Source organism: Podarcis pityusensis (genome assembly GCF_964106645.2).
Source record: "Podarcis pityusensis genome assembly, chromosome: 1".
NCBI lineage: Eukaryota > Metazoa > Chordata > Lepidosauria > Squamata > Lacertidae > Podarcis > Podarcis pityusensis.
In genome coordinates, this window is record NC_138028.1 from 132,497,770 (window position 1) to 132,514,387 (window position 16,618).

Sequence of the window (16,618 nt, forward strand, 5' to 3'; positions counted from 1 at the left end):
AATGCTCCACAGATTACAGGTTGCAATGGAATGGATTTACTTAGGCTGGAAAAGCTGAAGACTGAATTTGTGAACTGATTCAGTTCTAAATCCCAGAAAGAGCTCTTTCAAAAAAGCTTCAGTTACTTTAAACAGCTGCTTTTATTGCTGGTAAACGTAAAGGGACCCCTGACCATTAGGTCCAGTTGTGGCTGACTCTGGGGTTGGGGTGCTCATCTTGCTTCCTTGGCGTACAGCTTCCAGGTCATGTGGCCAGCATGACTAAGCCACTTCTGGCAAACGAGCAGCGCACGGAAACGCCGTTTACCTTCCCGCCGGAGCGGTACCTGTATCTACTTGCACTGCGTGCTTTCGAACTGCTAGGTTGGCAGGAGCAGGGACCGAGCAATGGGAGCTCACCCCATCACAGGGATTCAAACCGCCGACCTTCTGATTGGCAAGCCCAAGGCTCTGTGGTTTAACCCACAGCGCCACCCACGTCCCCTGAACCAAAAGGGACGCGAGTGGCGCTGTGGTCTAAACCACAGAGCCTAGGGCTTGCAGATCATAAGGTCGGCGGTTCAAATTTCCGTGATGGGGTGAGCTCCCATTGCTCTGTCCCAGCTTCTGCCTACCCAGCAGTTTGAAAGCACATCAAAGTGCAAGTAGATAAATAGGTACTGCTCCAGCGGGAAGGTAAACAGCGTTTCTGTGTGCTGTTCTGGTTTCACCAGAAGCAACTTAGTCATACTGGCCACATGACCCGGAAGCTGTCTGCGGACAAGCACCAGCTCCCTTGGCCAATAAAGCGAGATGAGCGCTGCAACCCCAGAGTCGTCCGTGACTGGGGTCCCTTTACCTAGTGCCTGAACCATAGGAACCAAAGAATGGTGCAGCTTATGGTGTAGATCTTTAAAGATTTGTTCACCCTTGTTACATTTGCACAGCTGATTTCAAGATTGTGCTTCCCACTTTTTAGGAAGTTTTGGGAGTCCCAAAGCATCGTTACATGCAGGACGGGAGTTGTTTTGTGTTCAACTAGGGACACTCTTGTGCCTCTTGGATGGTTTTGGTCCAAATGTTCTCTTCTTACTGCTGCACGTGGAAATACGAGGACTGCTGCAGAACCTCTCAACTAGAGAACTGCTCTTCTGCTCCCACTGCACATGCAGCTCTTTTCAGTTTGCTCACAGTACTTGGGATCCACTCCAAGGGACCACAACGCAATTGTGAAAATTCTGGCTTTCTGGTTAGAAGTTGCACTCTGCTGATCGGGATGGAATTTGGCAACTCACTCTGGAGGCATGTTTAAGTGGAGGAATTCAGATTCAAAAGTCACGTGAGATTACTTCTTGAGTACACCTGCCTGGTTGTATCCTTCTGTTGAAAAACTAACCAAACATGGGACATTTCTTTGCAAAACATCAGACATTTTTATTGACTTTCTACTTCTGTGGAACGATTTACAACTATCAAGTATTACTATCTCTATCAGGCAGAAACAACTTATTTGTAAGAACTTCTTCCACATGAGAGTAAGAATACTGGAACTTTGCACCAGAATTTTACAAGTCACTAAGCAGATAGTGCACTTTATTGATCAGATCACTTTCCAATTGCGATGATAGACAATGGATGGCACACTCACTTTCCGCTCTCTTCATCACATGATGTTTGGGTAAGAAATGGATTCATCTTTTTCTTTTGATAATTTCAGGAGTAAATCTAATCTCATGGAAAGCTTTTGAGGGAAGGGTCTATTTTTGAATTGCAACAGAAAGCATCGCGACTTTAAATTACACCTTAACTAATTCCAAATTCCGAGACAAACTTTAATATAAGACAAACTTACATGTTATATATATGTGTGTGAATCTAATTGTGGACACAGATAGGTTTACTGGGAACAGAACTTTATTTGGATATAGACACCCATAGACTTTCTGGACATTAAAAAAACTATTCAAAGAAGATCTTACTGTATACGTACTTGATGACCTTGAAATTACATTTGAAAAAGACTTCAGTTATTAGTTGACTTCTGGCTTATTTATGATATCACGGTTTTTACTGTATTTGGACTTGCATACTGATAACTGATGCCGGATTGGGGGTGGTTCTGATTCTACATTGGCAGATTTGAATTAGCAGAGGGGAAACTTTATTAAATGTAGATTAGTGATTTACTTAACTAATGTATTACAATTTTACTTTTTGATAAAATAGTAGGGATCCACTTAAGAGAATAAACATAGATTTGTATCATCTTTAGACTTGATAAATAAAATTACTGGACAGCTTGAATGTGCACTGATGAATTATAAATTACAAACTTGATTATTGAAAAACAACTAATGAAGCATATTTGTGAACATATTACAGAGTGAATTTCTAAGGAACTAGGCAACTCTAAATAATAATGAATGAATGATGTTAGACTAATTAGTTTCATGCGAAATATCTAGAAGAATTTAAACATTCTATTAGGAATGCAAATCAATAACTCCCCTTATGTTTTGGTATATTATTTCTCTATTGCATGATTGATCATTGTTCCAGTTAGCCTGATAGAAAATTGCTGAGCCACTCTCTCTAAGCACACAAACAGTAAAACTGGTTTGTTTTTACTTAATATAGCCAAATATTTCCCTGTGTATATCACATCCCCCCCCCCAATGCACTGCATAATTAATATTTGCTGTTCCATTGGGGGAAGTGCCCTGAGATGTAGTTCTGAGCAGCATAGCTTAACACAGTGGGAAACAGAGGTAAACTGTCACTATTATTAATCTAATTGGATTTTTCCATTTACTTGAAGCCAGCAGGTCCTACGTTTCCTCAGTGGCAGGCTTGGCCCTTGCACACTAATAATTCATTGGTCCATTTATAATTTGGTTGGATTACCTGAGTTACCATGATCGGGATGGGAAAAAACAGGAGGGATGGCTGGATGAAAGGCCTAAATTCAGTTGTTTGGTCCAGGTATGATTGCAAGTGGCAGGAATGAGCATACAATAGTTCACAAACTAATCACAGATCTGCTTTCTGGGCTTTCCTCTGTGCTCTGAATATATGCACATCGTTACCAGGGTCATAGTGCACCTCGTATACTGAAAACCGCTCCTCCAACATCTTCAGGAACTTGTGGTCTCGCTCGTAACGGAGGCGGCATGATAGCAGGATCACCGTCTGTTCAGAGCAGAGATGGTCCAGCGTTTCAAGAAGATCGGCAAACGTTTCTTCCAGGTAAACAATGTCTGCTCCCAAGATAAAGTCATATCCTCCTGAAGAGAAGCTCCCCAAGTCTCGGCCCCAAGTCAGTTCTTTTACTGCTGTCCTTGGCCGGACGTCAGCAGGTAAATTAGCTTGGACGTTTGACTCCAGTAGAGCCAAGGCTGCCTTCCTGTCTGTGATTGTCACTTGAGCACCTAACGTGCCAAAAAGGAGGAGGAGGAGAAGGAGAAGAAGGAGAAATCAAATGTGTGAAGACAAATTGCTGGCATCCGGCACAACTTTCAAAACACAAGTTTATTTCCCCAAACAACAAAACCATTTCTCGGGTTGATTCCTATGTAAACTCATGTTCGGAAATACTATTATTAATGTTCAGTACGGCCCAGTCATGTCATTCAGCCAAGCTATCCAGACCAAGAGAGTGTTCTAATGCTCAATAAAAGAATATTATGCTATCATCTTTCTATCACTGCATTGCTATGCTAATCCATTATCCGCAAGCCCCTGTTAATAACCTTGCAGCCCCATTTTGGGTCAGCTGAAGTTTCTAGATCATTTTCAAGGCAGCCCCACAAAGGCCATGCAGCCGTAATTCAAGTGGTTGCAATTCAAGAGTTGAAAGGTTATCTTGGTTTAGAGTCATAAATGGTATGTCAACTGAAGATGAGTTGGACTGGACTTGCACCCAGATATGTGTATATAGGATTGCAGTCTGTAAAGGCAAAATCTTGGGATGGCTGCAAAATAGACATGTCTGGTATAATCCCCTAACACCCCCCCAAAAACACACACAATAAAAAGGGATTTGTGCTCTGCAGTGAACAGCACCCAAGGAAAACAATGTAACTCAGAATTACTGTCAGATGAACTTAATAGGCCACATCAGTCCCAGTTTCTGCAAAGAGAAACTTACCAAGCAGTGCAGCTACAATTCCCAGCAAGCCTGTTCCGGCTCCTAACTCAATCACCAAGCGTCCTTGTAGATCAATGCCTCCCATCTCCAAGAAAGTACACAAAACCACAGCCTGGGCACCCGAAAGGGGAAAAAAATCTAATTAAAAAGAATGCTTTTTTAGGTTAATGCCTAATCACAGCATTGCTCACGTGGGTCACATGACAAGCTTGCAGAAAAGTTGAGGGCAACAAACCGCTGTGAAGTGAGGGCAGACCAGAATATTATTATTCTTTGGACCTAAATACTCAGGGGGACTGGGGAGGTTAAAACTGGAAGTCTGGGTGTCCCTGCCTAAAATGAGGATTTAACTGCAAATTATTAATTTCTAGTGACGTTACTCTGCTCAGCGGATTGTGAGCTATTTAAAACTGTACTTTTTGACAAATATACACTAAAGAGAAGAATTCAGTCTCCTTGAGGGCTGTACTAATGATCTATTTTTTTGGCTACTCATAAATTTTTCTTCTTCAGGTAGGAGGTGAAAACTGATTTTTTTGAAAGAAGGTGAGATTTCCAGTGAGATTTCACATCTCTGAACAGATCACACCTTGTTAAGAGATGATGAAAGAACTAATCTTTCTATTGTGTACAATAAAATGAGGACAGCTTACAACAAGAACATTTTTCCAGCACTCAACAGAAAAACAAGAAATATCAGGGTTTTATTTTTATTTTTTTAATGGGGCATCACCAATGGTTCATTCCGTAAAAAGACTGTACCATCAGCACCCAAACAGATGGCAGTGTGATCCTATACATATCTATTTAGAAACAGGTTCTGTTGAGTTCAACATGACTTACTCTCAGGTAAGAGTGTCTATGACTACAGTGAAGTATACTGTCATCTGAAACTATGCCAAAACATTAAGAACACAGTATACAGTGCATGATAAATGTGTAAAGTGTTTCTTTAAACATTTACAGTATGACTTTCATCCTCCATGGTCTCTTTTGAAATGTGTGGCTTTGAAGATCAACAGCTCAGTGTGCAGAGAACATCCATATCAGGTTTTATCAGTTTCTCTGCTACCCAAATAATAGCTTAAGCAACGCCACAACTACAGATAAGATTATTAGCACAACTAGATTAGACCATCGTTACTATGGCAGGACTACTATAATTTGGAGGTAAACCCTACTAAATCCATTGCTAGTAAGCACGCACAAGATCAGGCTACAAAAGCACTGAAGAGCCAGCGTGGTGTAGTGGTTAAGAGCGGTGGCCTTGTAATCTGGTGAACTGGGTTCGATTCCCCGCTCCTCCACATGCAGCTACTGGGTGACCTTGGGCCAGTCACACTTCTTTGAAGTCTCTCAGCCCCACTCACCTCACAGAGTGTTTGTTGTGAGGGAGGAAGGGGAAGGAGAATGTTAGCCGCTTTGAGACTCCTTCAGGTAGTGATAAGGCGGGATATCAAATCCAAACTCTTCTTCTACTGATTTAGGAATTGGGGTGGGGTGGGGGCTGGACAAGTGACTATTAATGCCCACCTTTAAACAGCAAAGGATGATCTTTAAACAGTAACGTGTCAGAAAATGAATAAGTGCAAAATTATACGGACCGCATCCCACACAACAGCTGCAACACCCAACTGCTTCCAGTTCTGCTGGATCTCGATGGTGTGGTTGGCAAAACAATATGTAGAGGAAGACTTGTGTAACTTCTGCATCCCCCAAGCAGCCGTGTCATCGTAAGGAACCAAGGCCATCTTTTCGTCTATCAAACCAAATGGAAGTATAGCATTAGGGGAAAAGTTTGTACAAAAGGCTCTTCGTACTTCTTCAAATTCCATTAGCAAAGGTTGACTCAAGTTTTGCCCCACTCCACAATTCACTTATTCTGATTTTACACTCACTCCATGCCAAACGTTGGTAACTGAAATGTAAAATATTCACACTAGGAATTTATCTCTGAGTTTTACTTCAATTGTGGAAAGCAGACTACCGGTGCTTCCGGAAGATGCCAAGAATTCTTCTCTACAGGCGACCTCCTTACACTTGCTTGATGCTTAGCTAGCAGTCAGGACTATTTTCATTTTATCTTCATCTTCCCGTGCATGTAAAAACAGAACCAAATTAAATCAAAGAAAAATAAAATGTATTTCATGACTTTGATCTTATGAATTTCTATCAAGGGATTATTATTGACAATACTGGGCATACATGGATACAGTATTCCTGTCCCAAAACATTAAGTATTAGAAGTCTGCTTTAACAAGTGAATTTTTAAAGCCTGTCTGAACAACACATGAAGAGAGGGAGCCTGATGGAGCTCACCAGAGAAGGCATGTCAAAGCACCGTGCCACCACTAAAAAGGGGCCATGAAACCACGCTTTGAATGTCTACTAATAATGGCACATAGAAAAGGCTCTGAGGCTGAGCTCATGGCTTGATCAGTTTCATATGGGAGAAAGCTGGGCCAACTAAGGCTCTAAACAGCTTAACAGCAACATTTTGAAATTCAGCCTTTTTTAAAAAGGAAACTGGTAGAGATGAAGTAAGATCAGAGGTATACGTTCTGACGTTCCAGCCAGTTGAATTTTGGACCAATTGCAATTGAATGAGCCGTGATTAAAGGCAGAGCCTCATGGAAAGAGGTCATACAACCTGGAAGATTGCATGAGTGATTATGCTTAGGTCCAAATTCCCTAAGAAAGGTTACAGCTAGCAAACTAACCTGTAAAAATGACTCTCGTCCATCACTTCTACTGGATCTCCAGGATCGCTACCCTAAGCTGCATATCTGATCTTGCAGAAGGAGTACAACTCCATCCAGAACACGGTTGTATACCTAATTCCTGGTTGGCAGAATTCCTGACCGAAAGGACATCAGCTTCAGGCGAGTATTTGCCACCAACCATTCCTGAACTGACACTGGGCACTGGTTTAGAGTTTCCATCACCTCAAAGGGATGAGAAGGTGAGAAAGAAAGGGAGAGCAGTATGTCCTCAGCACACTCATGATCTCAGACAGCAGTTTCATGTATCTTGTGAGCTCCTGTGCTTAATAAATAATTGCATGTGCATGTTTAAAAGGACGAGAGACAGGCTAGTATCCTTTGGCACCCCACAAACCAAATCCTAATTGGCAGGACAGCAGTCCCCCAATTATTATTGTGCGATTCCACTTATGCACATGGGGGCCCGGAACGTAGCTCCTCCCTATAAGTGAGGAGTCGTCTATATTTGCACACAACAACCCTGTGAGGTGGGTTGTCAAAAGTTCAGTTTTCACAGATGCGGGGGCCCTGGAGGCAGGCAGTGTGCCACCTTACCTGGTTCTTTTACACATTGATGGGATGGAGATGGGCACATACCTCATGTTTTCCTTTCCCACTGGAGGTTGGATAGATAGATAGATGATAGATAGATAGATAGATAGATAGATAGATAGATAGATAGATATAGATACAGATATAGATATAGATAGAATTGTAGAGTTCGAAGGGACCCATAGGATCATTTAGTCCAACCCCCTGCAATGCAGGAATATGCATCTGTCCCTTGGCATTATTGGCACCACACTCTAACCAACTGAGCTGTGTGTTGTGTGCGATCCAATGAAAAAGGCTTTTTGTGTATTTCTCTTATTAACTGTATTCCTGAGAAACCTTAGCCAATTTAATGAAAGGGCCGATGCTGTGCTGTTTGCATTGCAATTATTTGTACGGTTTTAAGAGATCTTACATATAAGAGAGAGAGAGAGAGAGAGAGAGAGAGAGATTTTTAATTCTATCCATGTTTCATTGTTTCTTGGTTGTTCCTGCTCACACACACACACCGTTTTTATCTGTTCTTATTTTTATCTGTAAGCTGCCCTGCCAAGGAAACGGGCAGGTTTAATAAAAATAAAGATAACAGATTCTCTGTAGCTCATGCATCTTTTTTTGGCTTGGTGATTTAACTTTGCCATTAGACGAAGTGTGTCTGTGCTTTGCTAACAGCATGTCTGTTATTCTGAATAAAAATTATATTATTTGGAATTGAAGAACAAAAACGTCTAGCTCGTTTTCCCGCAGACGTTCATTTTCTATGCTTGCCCTCCCCTTGGTTTATTATTAATTATAACTAATAATAATAATAATAATAATAATAATAATAATAAATTGGTTAACCTTCAGGAGAGGAGTACCTGGCCTCCCTCCCTCCTTGTTGCTGGGGAACCCAACACTCCTCCCCCCACTGACCCTCCTCTGCTCACGTGACGCGGGGTCTACGGAGACCTTCCACTTGTCCCGGGAACCAACTTTCGGCGGCGCGGGAGCACCGGGCATGCGCACAGCAGCCAGCACGGCCGGACTACAGGCATAGAAGGAAAAACGTGTAGAGGTATGCACTCGGCTTTAACTTCCGGTTACGATTTCTTTTCTTTTCTTTTTCCATTGAGCCATCATTCTGTCCCATCCTGCTCTACACTTCGTTTCCAATATTCTGAATCTGCATGGACTAAAACCGGAAGAGTTACACAGAGAGCTTTAACTGCCAGTTACAATGTCTTCTCTCCTTTTTTAAAAAGCAAAGGCGCCAATTATTCTCATTTACTGTACTTACTGGTTGCCTCTTTGCAGCAGGAGCAATCGCGCCCTGGTTTTTTTTTTCTTTTTAATAATCAGTTTTGCAATTATGCAATTAAAGAAGAACTGCACTGGCTGCGAAGTAGAAGCATGGGAGGTTCCCCAAAGCACCCTCGTTGCAAAGATCGCGTAACTTTTTGAGCTCTGCAGTCTCTCTGCGCGCAAGTAGCATAGGATGCCCGGCGCGTTCCTGCAGTTGCACTCAGGTCCAACGTGGGGAAAGGGTGCCCAGGGCGTGTCACACAAGGCACAGGGATGCCTGCCTCTAATTACAGCATCGCTTGAATGTTCTTGGAGGTCAGATCCACGCACGTGCCTCCCGCCTGCCCCCCAATGTTTCCTCTAAAAATGCCTCTTGCTGAATTGGAGGTAGAGTGGTACCTCGGGTTACATACGCTTCAGGTTACAGACTCCGCTAACCCAGAAATAGCGCTTCATGTTAAGAACTTTGATTCAGGATGAGAACCGAAATCGTGCTCCGGCGGCGCGGCAGCAGCAGGAGGCCCCATTAGCTAAAGTGGTGCTTCAGGTTGAGAACAGTTTCAGGTTAAGTACGGACCTCCGGAACAAATTAAGTACTTAACCCGAGGTACCACTGTACTGTTGGTCTCCTCCCTTCCGGGTGCTCAGGGGAGACATCATTTTGTGGTACTCTCTCTGCACTAAACATTCTCCACCTTTCTACTCAAAGCTGCAGTTCCTCCCTCCACACAACTTCAAATCTTCAAATATCCCAAGGGCTGCCTCATGGAGGATGGTGCAAGATTGGGTTTTTTCCTCCCGCTCCAGAGGGCAGGACTCGAACCCATGGCCTCAAGTTACCAGAAGGGAAATTCTGACTAGACATCAATAAGAACTTTAGGATGGTAAGAACCGTTCGATAGTGGAGAGGTGGTGGACGATCTCCTTCCTTGGAGGTTTCGAAGCAGAAGTTGGATAACCATCTGTCATTGATGCTGCAGCTGAGATTCTTTCATTGTAGGGGGTTGGATTAGATGACCCTTGGGGACCTTTCTAACTCTACAGTATGAATCATTGATGCCTTAGATAGCATCTTAAAAAGCAGAGACATCACCTTGCCAACAAAGGTCCGTATAGTTAAAGCTATGGTTTTCCCAGTAGTGATGTATGGAAGTGAGAGCTGGACCATAAAGAAGGCTGATCACCGAAGAACTGATGCTTTTGAATTATGGTGCTGGAGGAGACTCTGGAGAGTCCCATGGACTGCAAGAAGATCAAACCTCTCCATTCTTAAGGAAATCAGCCCTGAGCGCTCACTAGAAGGACAGATCCTGAAGCTGAGGCTCCAATACTTTGGCCACCTCATGAGAAGAGAAGACTCCCTGGAAAAGACCCTGATGTTGGGAAAGATGGAAGGCACAAGGAGAAGGGGACGACAGAGGACGAGATGGTGGGACAGTGTTCTCGAAGCTACCAGCATGAGTTTGACCAAACTGCGGGAGGCAGTGGAAGACAGGAGTGCCTGGCGTGCTCTGGTCCATGGGGTCATGAAGAGTCGGACACGACTAAACAACTAAACAACAACAACAACAGAGGACACCTCTGGGTAAAGCAAGCGATTCCTTCAGCAGATGGGCTGCATTGGTGGTAGAGGAAGAAAGGCACTGGGTCTTGGTTGTCTGTGTGGAATACTAGTTTGAGACCCTTATCAATGAAGTTGATCTGAGAAACCAGATCAACAATGACCCAACAACAAAATGTTCTCAAAGCTCAAAGCTACCGTTCTCAAAGCTACCAGCATGAGTTTGACCAAACTGCAGGAGGCAGTGGAAGACAGGAGTGCCTGGCATGCTCTGGTCCATGGGGTCACAAAGAGTCAGACACGACTAAACGACTAAACAACAACATAATTCATGCCCATCAGGGGCTCACTTTCTCAAAGCTCACTGGGATTTCTCCCCTCCTCCATTTAGTGAGTTCTGGTTGGTGCTGATGCTTATGAAGCACCTGCGATCTTCGCCTGGGAAATTTTGCATTCCACAGGCGAATATTAAAGAGCCAAATAGTCCTGAGCCAGACAACACAGGCTGCCACCATGAGCCCTACCCGCCTCCTCCGCCAACGGGCAAGGACTGAAGCCAAAGTCGCAAGCAAAGGAATGTCAGGGCTGGGAGGGCAGGGCTTAGGCTATGCAAATAGAGGCGGGTTTCTTTAAAAATAAACCAAAAAAGGGAGATCACAGAGATAGAAACGTTTAGAGCAGTGTAAGCATCAGCTGAATTCTGAGTCTAAATAGTTTAGACTAGCTTTCCCACTTGATACGAAACTGGAGGAGGGTTCTCAGCACAGGGAGCTGTAGGTAAGTGGTTGGAGTCGTGTGTGTGTGTGTATTATTTATATACATATTTGTGTGTGTGTGTGTATGGGTTTTGTGTGTGTGTGTGCGTATATATATCTATATATATATGTGTGTGTGTGTATTATTTATATACATATTTGTGTGTGTGTATATAAATATACATATATATATGGTTTTGTGTGTGTGTGTGTGTATATATATATATATAGTTGTTGTTTAGTCATTAAGTTGTGTCCGACTCTTCGTGACCCCATGGACCAGAGCACGCCAGGCACTCCTGTCTTCCACTGCCTCCTGCAGTTTGGTCAAACTCATGCTGGTAGCTTTGAGAACACTGTCCAACCATCTCGTCCTCTGTCGTCCCCTTCTCCTTGTGCCTTCCATCTTTCCCAACATCAGGGTCTTTTCCAGGGAGTCTTCTCTTCTCATGAGGTGGCCAAAGTATTGGAGCCTCAGCTTCAGGATCTGTCCTTCCAGTGAGCACTCAGGGCTGATTTCCTTCAGAATGGATACGTTTTATCTTCTTGCAGTCCATGGGACTCTCAAGAGTCTCCTCCAGCACCATAATTCAAAAGCATCAATTCTTCGGTGATCAGCCTTCTTGATGGTCCAGTTCTCACTTCCATACATCACTACTGGGAAAACCATAGCTTTAACTACAGTGGTGCCCCGCAAGACGAATGCCTCGCAAGACGGAAAACCCGCTAGATGAAAGGGTTTTCCGTTTTGGAGGTGCTTCGCAAAACGAATTTCCTATGTGCTTGCTTCGCAAGACGAAAATGTCTTGCGAGTTCCTGCGGGGTTTTTTTCCTTTCCCCCCCCTTTTCCCCAAGCCGCTAAACCACTTATCAGCTGATGGCTAAGCCGCTTATCAGCTGATCTTTAAGCTGCTTAACAGCTGATGGCTAAGCCGCTTATCAGCTGATCGTTAAGCCGCTTATCAGCTGATCTTTAAACCGGCTAAGCCGCTAATACTGTAGCGCTAAGCCGCTAAACCTCTAATGGGCTTGCTTCGCAAGACGAAAAAACCCGCAAGACGAAGAGACTCGCGGAACGGATTCTTTTCGTCTTGCGAGGCACCACTGTGTACGGACCTTTGTTGGCAAGGTGATGTCTCTGCTTTTTAAGATGCTGTCTAGGTTTGTCATTGCTTTCCTCCCAAGAAGCAATATTTATATATTTGTGTGTGTGTGTGTGTCTGTGTGTGCCTATGTATGTGCATAAATATGTGTGCGTGCATATATATTTTTGTGTGTGTGCATGCGCATCTAGATGTGTGTACATATATGTGCCTATGCCTGTGCATATATTTATGTGCGCCCGCGCATATCCGCTTCTCGACCCCGCCCCCATCACGTGGCCCGGTTCCTGCCGCCCGGCCCCTCGCCCCCGGCCCCCCCCCTTTAGCCTTCAGATGCTGCGTCGCTGGCGCGCGGGCGGGTGGGGTTTGTCACGTGGGGGCGTGGAGCGCGGCCGGCGGTTGGCTGGCGCGTGCGCAAGGGCGCCGCCGCCGCCGCCGCTCCCTCCTCCTCCTCCGCCGCGGGGACCGTTGGGAAAGCGGCTTCTTCCCGGGTCTTCCGGCTGCGGCTGCTGAGGGGGCGGCGGCGGGAGCGGCTTGTTGGCGAGCGGGGCCGGGCGAGGGCAGCGGCGGCGGCGGCGGCGGCGTGACAATGAGGCGACGCTGCTGCTGCTGCTGCTGCTGGCGTCGCCGAGGCCTTCTATAGCCGGGCTCGGGCCCAGCCCAGGCGGCGGCGGCTGCTCTCCCGCTCGGCCATGGGGAACACCGTCACCTGCTGCGTCTCTCCCGGCGCCAGCCCCAAGCTCGGCCGGGTCCGCGGCTCGGCGCTGAGGGCGGCGTCCGCCGGAGGGGGCGCCGGGAGCGGGGCGGCGGCCGTGGGGCTCGAGCGGAGGGCGGGCAACTACCGGGAGGTCACTGAGGCCGAGTCGGGGGACTCGGATCCCGGCGGGGGCGGACCCCACCTGCAGCACATCAGCGACCGCGAGTTCCCGGATGGTGAGTGGGGGGGGCGGGGACCCCCAGGGGGGGCTGAGGAAGTTTTGGGGGGGCGTGGAAGTGAAGCCTCTTTCGTTCCGTGGCTTCTCTGTATTATCCCTGAAGCCTTCGGAATGACCCTTACTCGGAAGTAGGTCCAGCTTTGATCAGCAAGGCTGTTACAGTGGTACCTGGGGTTACATACGCTTCAGGTTACAGACTCCGCTAACCCAGAAGTAGTGCTTCAGGTTAAGAACTTTGCTTCAGGATGAGAACAGAAATTGTGCAGCGGCGGTACAGCGGCAGCAGTGGGAGGCCCCACTAGCTAAAGTGGTGCTTCAGGTTAAGAACAGGACCTCCGGAACGCATTAAGTACTTCACCCGAGGTACCACTGTATTTCCAAATCCCCGCTGGGTGAGATCCCTACAGCCTTTCTCAAACTCAGATGTGTTTGGGACTACAATTCCCATCAGCCCTAAGGATGGCTCGCAAAATTTAAGTTGGAAGGGACCTCAGGGTCAATCTGATCACCAGCCTTCTGGTTAGTAGCCAGATTAACCCATCCTGCAAGGAAGGGGGCACAAAGGTTTCACGTGCCTGTGATAGCATAGTTCTTGCGCCCAGTGTTTGAAATTAGCGAAGCACATTTTGCACCTGACTACAGTGGTACCTTGGGTTACATACGCTTCAGGTTACAGACTCCAGTATCACAGAAATAGTGCTTCAGGTTAAGAACTTTGCTTCAGGATGAGAACAGAAATTGTGCTCCGGCAGCGCGGCAGCAGCAGGAGGCACCATTAGCTAAAGTAGTGCTTCAGGTTAAGAACAGTTTCAGGTTAAGTACGGACCTCCGGAACGAATTAAGTACTTAACCCGAGGTACCACTGTATTGGTCACTTGCAACCAAGTGAAGATGCCAGGGTGCCAGGATGGCGCCTGACATGCCAGGGGATCATTGGATCTGGACTGTTTTCACACATTAAAATCACATCCTGTAGAATACTAACCACTATATTTTATCTGCACAGTCAGAATGAATTTCAGGAAGCAAAATGCTTTTTATGTGCACCCTGAGTAGGAGCAGTGAACAGTGTTGTAGTTAATTGTTGTAGCTTGTCTTCAGTTACCCCACCCTGCTCACAGTTGTGAAGAATATTCCTACATTATGAATGGTCTGTGTCACCATTAAGAAAAAGAGGTAGGAATAGACCAATATATGTGTGGACTGTTCCTGGATCAAGTGACTTTTCTTCTTTAAGTTCTCAAAGTTCTTAACCTAGCTCAAGGTTGTAATCACAGAGTGTTTGTTGTGGGGGAGGAAGGGAAAGGAGAATGTTACCCGCTTTGAGACTCCTTCGGGTAGTGATAAAGTGGGATATCAAATCCAAAAATCTGAACTAGCGAGATGTTTAACTGATAATCAATCACAGCCTGTCCATCCTTTGAAAAATAAGGCTTTAATAATAATAATAAAATTTTTTATTTATACCCCGCCCTCCCCAGCCGAAGCTGGGCTCAGGGCGGCTAACAACAATTTAGACCCATCTTGCTCCAAAATGGCAACAAGACATTTTGTTTTGGCAACTGCAACCTTGGATTAAGGAGCCATTTGGCGCCTAGTTTATACAACTGAGTTTCTGACACTTGTCACAAAGGGTTAACAGCACAATGTTTATTTGAGTAACAATGAAAGCAGATTCACAGTAAACTGAAATCTGGGGTGAATGTAATTAGAACTAGTAATCTCCCAAACCTATTCCTAACTGGCTAATTCCCTCTCTCATTTCCTGTCAACTGACCAAAGTTCCCACTACCACCCAATTATCATCCTATGCCCTTTTCAGCCTCCCCCTCCCCTTTTAACATTCTATACTCCCAGTGGATTTCCTTCCCCTACCCTCAAAGCTCAAACCCAAAATATGGTTCATTACACCAGTTTTGGACTATGCTGCCCTTGTTAATCCCTGGCCTGCCTCCTGGACTGGCAGTGATCAGCACAGAAACATGCTGTCTGTGTGTGATTTATGGGTCTGTTTGTCATTCAGAGAAATCTCTGCCTGGAAACAAGATTAAACAGCATGTCAGAAGAGTAATAATGTGATGAACACTCCTTTAGCTTGTAGTGTATCACTGAAGGAGGATGTGAATGTTTCCGCCTGTACTCTGAACCTTAGAGGTGGGGAAGATTAAAGAGAAATTATTTATGTTTATTACTTTCCAATTCGTCCATTAACCAGAATGGCTAACTTCTCATCAGGCTTGTAATCCAGTCATCTCATGTGCTCTTGGCTGGATTGAGACAGCAGTTCTAGGTCTTCATTTTGCTTTTGCACCATCAAGTTCCCAATATTCTGTTCCACTTAAGTGTCACCAAGGGATGAATCCAGGTTCAAGGTGTACAGATAGGAGCACTGTTTGTGCCTACAGTGGTGCCTCGCAAGACGAAATTAATTCGTTCCGTGAGTTTTTTCGTCTTGCGAGTTTTTTCGTCTTGCGAAGCACGGTTTCAATTTTTTCAAAAAAAATCTTCAAAAACCTCAAAAAAGGCTACCACACCGCGTGCTATGAGTTGCTCCCCGAAATCAAGTCGCAACTGCACCTCTTCAAGCAATGCACACTGTATTACTGTAACGGTTTTAAGAAAAAGGAAACAAACTTGCAAAACTTGCGAAGCAAGACCATAGGGAAATTCGTCTCGCGAAGCAACTCAAAAAACGAAAAACTCTTTCGTCTTGCGAGTTTTTCGTCTTGAGAGGCATTCGTCTTGCGAGGTACCACTGTACTTGAAGACTTGGAGTCTAAATGCAAAGCTGAGAAGGAGTAGCTTAATTCCAAGTGAGAAGTGGGAATGCAGAATAGCTCAGAAGTGGAGTACTTCACTGCTGAATTTAATGGGAAAGTAGTCATTGCTACTTGGGGGGAAATGGGTGTGGATAACCCTTCTGTTTCCCTTAGAAGATAGGCAGTAGTTGCTGAAGAGGAACAATGGAAAAGATTGATAATAAAAGTGCCTGCAGAAGAAGAGATGACCTGGTGGGTTGGTCTTGTAGTCCTTGTTCCTGTTGTGTTTCCTTCTGGTAGCAGTTCCCAATTACAGGAGTGCCACCCCCATTTATTTTTCAAATATATGATGTTTGTTTACTTCATTAAAACCATTGTGGGTTTATTATGTAGGGTCTCTGGCCTACTCCCCTATAATTCCAGAACTGGTAGTAGATAGCTGTGTTTTGAAAACTTTTCTTGCTGTTTTTCTTAGTATCAGCCATGTTTTTTGTTGTCTTCATGGAGATTTTTTGCTGTGTCTGATAGGTTGAAACAGTACCTTTTCCAATACTGGGGCTGTTTAGAAAAGCTAAATGGCAGCAGCTCTCATTGCACACAGGCTGCATAGTGTTGCTGCTTGTCTTTCAAACGTCCAGTTTATGGTCATCTGTTCATCTTTCTTCCAAAAGCTATCTTATAGAGAGAGCTGCAATCCAGCCTCAAAGTTAGTGTTCACTCTTCTCTCATGATCTTCTAGTAAGTGATGCATTGAGAGCAGTTGGATAATTTTTATACAGTA

The 16,618-nt window shown here is 44.9% G+C and overlaps 2 protein-coding genes across 6 annotated transcripts in view; one reads left to right on the forward strand and one right to left on the reverse strand.

The window, feature by feature from the left end:
• Nucleotides 1-1,388: 1,388 nt before the first annotated feature.
• METTL21A (methyltransferase 21A, HSPA lysine) lies at nt 1,389-8,555 on the reverse strand. Of its 5 annotated transcripts, none has more exons than XM_081019290.1 (4): nt 8,370-8,555; nt 5,731-5,885; nt 4,127-4,238; nt 1,389-3,407 (listed from the first exon to the last, which is right to left on the reverse strand). In XM_081019290.1, the coding sequence occupies exons 1-4, from the start codon at nt 8,440-8,442 to the stop codon at nt 3,010-3,012; spliced, it is 738 nt and encodes a 245-aa protein (XP_080875416.1). In that variant the 5' UTR covers nt 8,443-8,555; the 3' UTR covers nt 1,389-3,009. The 5 variants fall into 5 exon arrangements, with proteins under 5 accessions (XP_080875416.1, XP_080875417.1, XP_080875418.1 ...); XM_081019291.1 differs by having other exon boundaries at nt 8,356-8,507; XM_081019292.1 differs by having other exon boundaries at nt 8,284-8,387.
• Nucleotides 8,556-12,722: 4,167 nt separating this feature from the next.
• CCNYL1 (cyclin Y like 1) overlaps nt 12,723-16,618 on the forward strand; it is a 31,321-nt gene continuing 27,425 nt past the window's right edge. Inside the window, exon 1 of the mRNA XM_081018694.1 lies at nt 12,723-13,076. Within this exon, the coding sequence (XP_080874820.1) occupies nt 12,836-13,076 (241 nt within the window). The 5' untranslated portion in view covers nt 12,723-12,835. The remainder of the gene's footprint in view (nt 13,077-16,618) is intronic.